The sequence below is a fragment of the Bison bison genome, unplaced genomic scaffold, assembly GCF_000754665.1.
Source record: "Bison bison bison isolate TAMUID 2011002044 unplaced genomic scaffold, Bison_UMD1.0 scf7180017864304, whole genome shotgun sequence".
NCBI lineage: Eukaryota > Metazoa > Chordata > Mammalia > Artiodactyla > Bovidae > Bison > Bison bison.
The window spans coordinates 8,690,450-8,699,040 of NW_011494876.1; the positions used below are offsets into that span (position 1 = coordinate 8,690,450).

At 36.8% G+C, this 8,591-nt stretch overlaps 1 protein-coding gene across 17 annotated transcripts in view; it reads right to left on the bottom strand.

The window, feature by feature from the left end:
• Positions 1-8,591, bottom strand: part of SLMAP (sarcolemma associated protein) — a 150,417-nt gene that overhangs the window by 13,717 nt on the left and 128,109 nt on the right. For 15 of the 17 annotated variants that reach the window (XM_010851629.1, XM_010851623.1, XM_010851618.1 and 12 more), the window contains 3 exons: positions 3,653-3,775; positions 2,568-2,642; positions 8-328 (listed from right to left, as the gene is read on the bottom strand). In XM_010851629.1, the coding sequence (XP_010849931.1) occupies positions 8-328; positions 2,568-2,642; positions 3,653-3,775 (519 nt within the window). The remainder of the gene's footprint in view (positions 1-7; positions 329-2,567; positions 2,643-3,652; positions 3,776-8,591) is intronic. The other 2 variants (XM_010851631.1, XM_010851627.1) reach the window with 1 other exon arrangement.

Here is an 8,591-nt window from a genome sequence, read left to right on the forward strand (position 1 = left end):
TTCTCACCTTGCAGCCTGGTTGCTTCTTCCCTCTGCTGGTCCTCGCATTGTTGACACCGAAGCTGAAAGCTATTTTGCAAACTCATGATTTCTTTCTCATATTCAGATGCTGCTTTCCGCCACCGCTCAAGCTCAGCTCGCACTTTCTTAAGCTCTTCTTGTAAAGAAGCAATGTCAGTGTCCCGCTCAGAGGCAGCCTTTTCTGCCGCTTGATGAAGGAGTAAAATTTCATCTCGGGCACTAAGCAATTCATCTCGAGTACTTGCGATTTCACTGTCCTTCTCCTCCCGGAGATTCTCAATATTGATGTGTAACCTCTGTAGTTGGGCTACAAAAGTATAGTTACTCATCATTTTCTTAGTTCAAGTAATCAGGAATAAAAGAACAGTCCATATGGGACTGTAGTTACTGCACAGCCCAGGCTGTCAGAGCGTTTGTTGCTTTTGATTAAACTGTACGAGCAATCCATGTTTAATGCATGAAACATCAAAATACAGAAACATAAAGAGAGGAAAAAAGCTCAAAGTGATCTTTATTTCTCCCACACAGAGAAAATTACTTCTAACATTTGGTACTTATTTTCCCAGATTTTTTTCTAAGCATTTATACATATATAAAAACAAAAATTGGGAGCAATCATAATAAATACAGTGCTCTCTATGCTGTGGGTGATAAATATTTTTTAACGACAAAATAGCTATATTAACTTTCTTCACTAATCCTTTATTTCAGATATATTATGCTGTTTTTAATTACTCATGACAATATAACGCAATCTTGATTTTTTCCCCCCATAAGGGTGAATTCATAAACATAGAACTACTTGGTTAGATGGCAAACATTAATAAAACCTTTGATATTCTTAACTCAATTTTCTGTTGAATTGTCAATTCCTTAAAGAAGTTTTCTCTCATGGCTTATCTAAAAATAGTCCACTGTCATTCTCTAGTCCTTTACTCTGCTCTTATTGGATATCACACTATATACTTATTTGCTTATTGTTCATCTTTTTCACTACACTGTACATCTCATGTATACTATCCTCAAGACTAGAAGAGTAAAGAACCAAGGATTATCGGTTGAATTAATGAATTAATAAAAGTTACTGAATACTGCCCAGTCAGAGGTATATTTTTTAAAGCTCTGGTCTTGTTGATGTGAACTGGAAACAATCTGTATAAAATCATACTGGGTTCAGAACTAGAATACTGGTCTTGGTTACTATAACACAAGAAAATTATAAGTATAAAAAAATTTGTTAGGTAGAAAAGAACAATTAAAATAAGAGGATTTCAGACTTGGGGAGGAAGAGGTTGCCTCATAAATAGACATTAAATACTAGACCATTTAAGTTTGTGGGAAGCAGTAAGAGGTTAACAACCTCAAAGTCTGGAAGGGCACGATGGCCAGGGATTACACGACCATGGATTTGTGGATAAAATCATGAAATATACATGCTGGCACTAGGGGGCACTCAATGATGCTCACGTAAGGCAGCTTTACCACAAGAGGCACCACTACATGAACCTTCAGGGATAACTGTCCATACACAATACAGGATGGAAATATAGATACAAGTCAGATTTATGTAAACTAATGGATAATAGCATTAAACTGTAATAAAACTGTGAAGAACTCTCATGAATTTAAAAATTCATCTACCCAGCTACCCCAGAAATTCTTGTTTGACCATAATACAATTACATTTTTAAAATAACTGAAATGTCCGACTCAAAAAGAAGAAACAAAAACCCAAAAGACTGGTTTTTCTCTGGGCATTTTAGAGCAAATACCCTAGGCTTCACATTGACTCCCCATTTCATCTCAGCAGGGGTTACCTGTCTATTTAATTTCTTTCTACCCTGCCACTAAAACAAATATTTTAAAATAACATTGGTTCCTTCTCTGACGATGAAGGCAAATTAATTTTACTTTAGGGATTTTACAATGGCATGGGAAAGACATCTCCTGGAGCATCTCACAATTATAGCCTCAAAGTACCAGAAGCTCTGGTTCAAAGAAAACCCTGGACAGACAGGTGTCTTTCAGGTCGTTTCTGTAAAGACTCTGTGACAGCCCACACAAAGAGCAAAATGATGGGTATGAAGAGCAGCCTTTGCCAATGAAGGTAGTGCAGGGACCACTGTTATATTCCACGCAGTAAACAATTTTTGTTGCAACGCAAGTGTGCTAGGAGCATTAGAAATAATATCACCAACAAGCTAAAAGTGCTGATGCACCGACCGACTCAAACTGATATCTTGTCTGAAGGCCTCCTCTATAGTAAGTCACTATGTAACCCAGAAAATGACAGTCTTACAAATTCGTATCTTCACTCTTGTTCTCCCCACTCCAAGTGGGAAGTACTATTGCAGTACTAGGGAATCTTCCCTCTAAAAAAAAAAAGAAAAGGCCACCAAGAGCCAGTTACAGTCTCAGATTCTACAGAAGAATCAAAGCCATGAAAAATGGGAACCCTTTGCATTCTTACTTTCCATTTCTTTTGAATTACTACAAACAAACAAACAAACCGTAACAATCCCAAATAGCCCTGAAGTGTTCCATACCTTGAAGAACCTGTATTTGTTTACTGGATTCCTCGACTTGATTTCGATAGGCTTTTCTTTCTTCTTCCAAAAGAGCTAGAAGTAAAGCACAGTATGTCTAATTTTGTGATTTAATGAAAATATTCAGAATAGAGCAACTGGAAAATCCTAAGAAACTCTCTCCTAAAGCTCATGGAAGGAAACAAAAGTTAGGCAGTAAGTATTAGCAGTATTAGCAATCAGGTAGTTTAAAGATTTTTAGGAGTACAAAACAGTAGTAAGTAAGTAATAAATGTATCAACTGAATAGGAGTTTTCTACATCTTATATGGCTGAGATAATATATGCTGTTTTTTACTTTAGAAGCGTTCTTGACAGCTGTTAATCAACATTGTGAGCTTAAATTTGAAAACCAGACTTAGAATCCTTATGTTCACTGCCAAGTACACAGTAAGTACTTACTGACAGGAAGTCCACGGTTCCCTGTTGGATACAAATCTTCCTTCTGGTGAGGAAGGCCATTTTAGAGAACATGAGGATTCTAAGACTTTGTAAGGTACTAATCGACTGCAACTAGATAACTACTGTGAATGATACAAAAAGGTTAGCTCTAGGGGACAGCACTGACTTCAACTGGCCTATGACTGTATAATTAAGTAAGCTACTAGAATAAAAAGTGGTTGGGACATTTGAAGATTCTCTACCTTAACTTTGCCTGGCTCCTCTCATTTACTTTAGAACACACTGTAAAACTGCAGGGAATATAAATTTCCCTTATCTTATGTTGAGTAGCTAATATTAGGTATAATTAAAACTTAGAAATTAATATTTCTATGTTTTTTTCCTTCTGTTGTACTTAATATGTAATTAACTCTTAAAATCTTTCATTCTAACAGGTCCTTCTTGATCTTCAGAAGAAAGTCATACCACTATAACTGTCTCTACTTAACTGATCTGAATCATAAGCTCAGAGAGGATAAGTAAAGTTCCAAGATCACATAAGTCATGGATTTGGAAGAGGATAACCATGCCTCTGGACTTGGGGCCATTCAGTAATATCTTGTTGCTTTCACATCCCCTGAAGAGTCAAAGTAATCTTTATCTCACCTTGAAGTTCAAAGCATTTTTGTTTACTTGCTCTAGCTAGTTCCTGGGCTTCAATCAATTCCTTGCGAAGATGCTGAATTTCTTGTTTTGCCTCAATTTCTGACTGTGCACCCTGCAAGTCATCTGACAAAAATATGTTTATTTTAAAAGCAAGAGTTAGTATGATATAATCTCTACAACCAAAGATTAGCAATCTTTCTCATGTTTAGACATGCATAGTTAACAACACAGCACAACTAAGTTTAATAAAATTTAGAAGCAAATTATATTAAGCATTTTAGTCATTTTACCCTGGAGAAAGAACACAAATACAACTAAATATATATTTAGTAATTAATGGCAATGGTACTATAAAACATATACTAGTATATAATAAATTATGTTTCACTTATGTAAGGCTTATGCAGAACTTATGCAAGGCTTGATATTTAGTAATATGGGCATAATGCTATTCTTATTCAATTTTGAAATTCCTTGATAACAGGTCAGAAATTTTTCACTTGCAACATAACTGGAAATGGAAAAACAGAAAGAAACTTTTCCTCAAGAAAAAACATTTTAGCATGATTTCCCCAGTTGTGGAATACAAAATAAAAACTAAGCTGAAAGCTCCACTGTGCTTACTCTGTCATCACTGCTTCCTCAATGTCACGTACATGACAAGTAAATATTTTCTTAATTATTAAATAATGTAACTTGGTGATTTTATCAGAATACATCAGAACCAGCATTACATCTCAAATAAGCTCCCTCCCTCTTTTCTCTCTAGTCACTCCGCTCGTCTTTCACTGTATTAAAACTTTCTACTACTGAACCCTGCCTGAAATAAATGCATCATCAGGTAGGCCATACTCTTCTAGTATATTCTATTATTCTACTATTACTATTCTATTATTCGACTATTACTTTGGTTTACAATAGCTCAGGCGTAACAACTTCAATCCATCAGAAAAGAAAAATAAAATTTCATGATACAAACACAGTAGGTCTCAGATATTATAAACATGTGTTTTCATCCTCATATCTTCTCCCTGTCAAAAATTCTAACTCTAGGTTCATCTACTTTAGCCAGTCTATCAATTCTTCCTTTGAAAAGTCATGGTAAGGGTGGAGAAAAAGCAAGAGAGATTTTTTCCAGTGGCAGATGCATTATCATAGCAACTACAAAATTTCTCTTTCAGCATCATATATGGAAGTCTGCCCAGGTTCTAGCTGCCCACTTCTGGATTTGTCATTATACAGGATAACATCCTTATTTTTTAGGAGTATTAAAGTAGGAAGTGTCATGATGCCTTTATCTTTTTTTATAAGTTCATTTACAATGTTGTGTTAATTTCTGTGTGTACCAAACTGACTCAGTTATACAAATATTCTTTTTCTTATTTTTTCCATTATGGTTTATCACTGGATATTGATTATAGTTCCCTGTGCTACCCAGCAGGACACCGTTATTTATCCATCCTGTATATAATAGCTTGCATCGATTAATCCCAAACCCTTGATCCTTCCCTTCCCCACTCCACCTCCCCCTTGGTAACTACAAGTCTCTTCTCTATGTGAGTCTGTTTCTGTTTCATAGATATGTTCATTTGTGTTGTATTTCAGATTCCACATGTAAGTGAGATGGTATTCGTCTTTCTCGTTCTGACTTACTTTGCTTAAAATGATAATCTCTAGGCCCATTCACGTTGCTGCAAATGGCATTATTTCACTCTTTTTTATGGCTGAGTAATATTCTATTGTACATATGTACCACATCTCCTTTATTCACTCTTTTGCTGATGAACATTTAGCTTGCTTCCATGTCCTGGCTATTGTAAACAGCGCTACAATGAACACTGTGTGTATCTTTTTGAATAATGGTTTTCTCCAGGGATATGACCCGGAGTGGGACTGATGGGTCATATGGTAGTTCTAGTTTTAGTTTTTTAAGGAACACTATACTGTTCTCCTTAAAAAACTAAAAATGGAGATTTATAATTCAAAAAGATATATGCACCTCACTGTTCATTGCAGCCCTGTTCACAACAGGCAGGCATAGGAGCCTGCTGGGCAACAATCCATAGGGACACAAAGAGTTGGACATGACTTAGTGACTAACCACACACACACACACACAGTGTTCTCCAGAGTGGCTGTATCAAATTACATTCCCACCAAAAATGTAAGAGGGTTCCCTTTTCTCTATACCCTCTCCAGCATTTATTGTTTGTAGATTTTAAACAATGGCCATTCTGACTGTGGGAGGTGATAACTCACTGTAGTTTTGATTTACATTTCTCTAATAGAGATGTTGAGCATCTTTTCATGTGTTTGTTGGCCACCTGGATGTCTTTTTTGAAGAAATTTCTATTTAGGTTTTCTGCTTATTTTTTAATTGTTTATTTATTTATTTATTTTTGATATTGAGCTGTATAAGCTGTTTGTATATTCTGGAGATTAACCCCTTGTCAGTGGGAAACTACTTTTTCCCACTGTGAGGGTTGTCTTTTTGTCATGTTTATGGTTTCCTTTATAGTGCAAAAACTTTTAAGTTTAATTAGGTCTCATTTGTTTTTGTTTTTACTTTCATTACTCTAGGAGGTAGATCAAAAAAGATATTGCTGATTTATGTCAGAGTGTCCTGCCTATGTTTTCCTCTAAGAGTTTTTTTTTTTTCCTCTAAGAGTTTTATAGTGTCTGGCCTTACATTAAGGCCATCAATCCATTTTGAGTTTATTTTTGTATGTGGTATTAGGGAGTGTTCTAATTTCATTCTTTTCTGGGTAGCTGTGCAGTTTCCCCGGCTCTAGTTACTGAAGAAGCTGTCTTTTCTCCAGTGTATATTCTTGCCTCCTCTGTCGTAGATTAGGGGACCTCAAAGAGCAGCCTCTTACTTTGCTAGTCCTTCTGACCAGCTGGCTCCCTTCTTGACAACTGGATTTTTTGTTGGCTCCTTTGATCTTCCTATTGCTCTTCTTTCTCTATAAATTTCCCTTGCTATCACAGTCCATCCGTATGCAGAGAATTCCCAAACATTTCTTTCTGGCCCAGTCATTTTTCTCCACATTTGCCCAACACAGCCTGTGCTGTACCACACTTTCCTACTGGTAAATGTTACTGCTATATTAAACAGTCCTATTTGTAAATGTCAGCACTATTTTAAAGAAATGTATGCCTCCCTTTTCACTCTTGGGTACTCTTACTTACCTTTAACCAACTCATTTGGAAGGCCCATCCTGACTACTGCTCTACCCCGTCTCTGCCCCTAGCCAGGAAATTAGCTACACTCTCCAAAGTTTCCACCACACCTACTAAAACATTTATGACTCTATCAAAATGTCTCCTTCTCCCATAAGACTGTAGCCTTCTCATGTGTCTTATGTCTGTATCTCCTGCTTCAATAAATGTCACAGAATTAAGTGAAAATGGCTTTCTGGTCCTAGTTTCTGCCTTACACTCCAACCGCTTCTGGTTCCAAGGGTGACAATACAAAACTGGGGGCACATGTGAACTTGGAAGGAAGAGCTTTTAATAATTATGCTGGGACAATGGGTATAAATGGTTTCAGGCAAGCCAGGACCTATAAAAAACCGTACTGTTCAACATGTGCCAAACCAGAAACATCACATTGTCTACCACATCATTTACACTACGTCCCTTGTTCTTTACATGTCCTGCAAGTTGGCAGTTGAATCTAGAATCTCGACGAGGTTCAAGTTCAGCTATTTTGTGGTATGACACTTTCAGAGTCATTGCAAATGATACATCTTCCACGAAATGCCTTTCTTACCCATCTTCTGAGATAAACAAAAAGAAACAAATATATAATCTGGACATTCTTTTCCCTTTCTTTGACTCCTAATGGCAACAACCACGAGAAACAGCTTATCATCTATACCTCTTCTGTTGCCAGTTTGACTAGAAACTCCTCAAATGCCAAGGACAGTCTTATCAGACTTTGAAACCACTGAGGTCTCTGGCATGGCTCCCTAAAGGAAGCAAAACTGCATTAGATACTACTGGGTCTGAATTCCAGTTTTCTTTTTACCCTTTTTATGGAAATGATTTCAAGTACATAAAAACCTGTGGGATCAAGCCACAGCTTTATTTCTCTTTCAAAAGTGACATATGTTGACTGAAAATAATATTTCAAGGAAAATTACTACTGTTTCATCATTTCATTTATAGCTCATGGTGACTGCTTAATCTACTTTAGATGCCTTTCCTAATCCTGGATGACTAACACACAGATAGCGTATAATTCTAAATAAAGATTGACTGTTTTTTAAAAAGGGAAATAATAAAATTTGAAGATAATAGTTCACGAAGCCAGGCATAGGGTTTCACTGAATAAAATAAAGGGGCTACTGTCTACAACTCTCAAGGTTTGGCTAGATTTGTCACTTTCCTTATTTTAAACTTCTGTTTGCTTTTTTCCTCAAAAAAAAAAAAAAAAAAGAAAAGCCATGTCTCAAACACCAGAGGTCATCTGAGAAGAGTATAGATCAGGAAGAATATGGGAAACTATGATCATACTTAAATGCAGGTTGGCAACTGGTTCCCTGGACCAGTAATCTTCAGGACTTCTCCTGGTAAGGGAATTCAATCAAAGGTGGCTCAAAACAGCTATGTCAGCTTCAGGATCCATGGGAGAAGAAAACAGAAGGCCATGATGCCCAGACCAAGGAATTCTTAGAGAATCTGGGTAACCTCGTTGCTAACCACTTCCAATTCTAATTGTTATGTGCTAGGAGAGCAGCATAATCATGCAGAGTGAAATCAAGGCTTCTGTGTGTGTGTGTGTGTGTGTGAAAGCATTATGCACATGCATGCATCCAGTCACTCAGTCGTGTTCAACTCTTTGTGACCCCATGGACTGCAGCCCACCAGGCTCCTCTGTCCATACAATTTTTCAGAGAAGACTACTGGAGTGGGTTGTCATTTCCTCCTCCGAGTC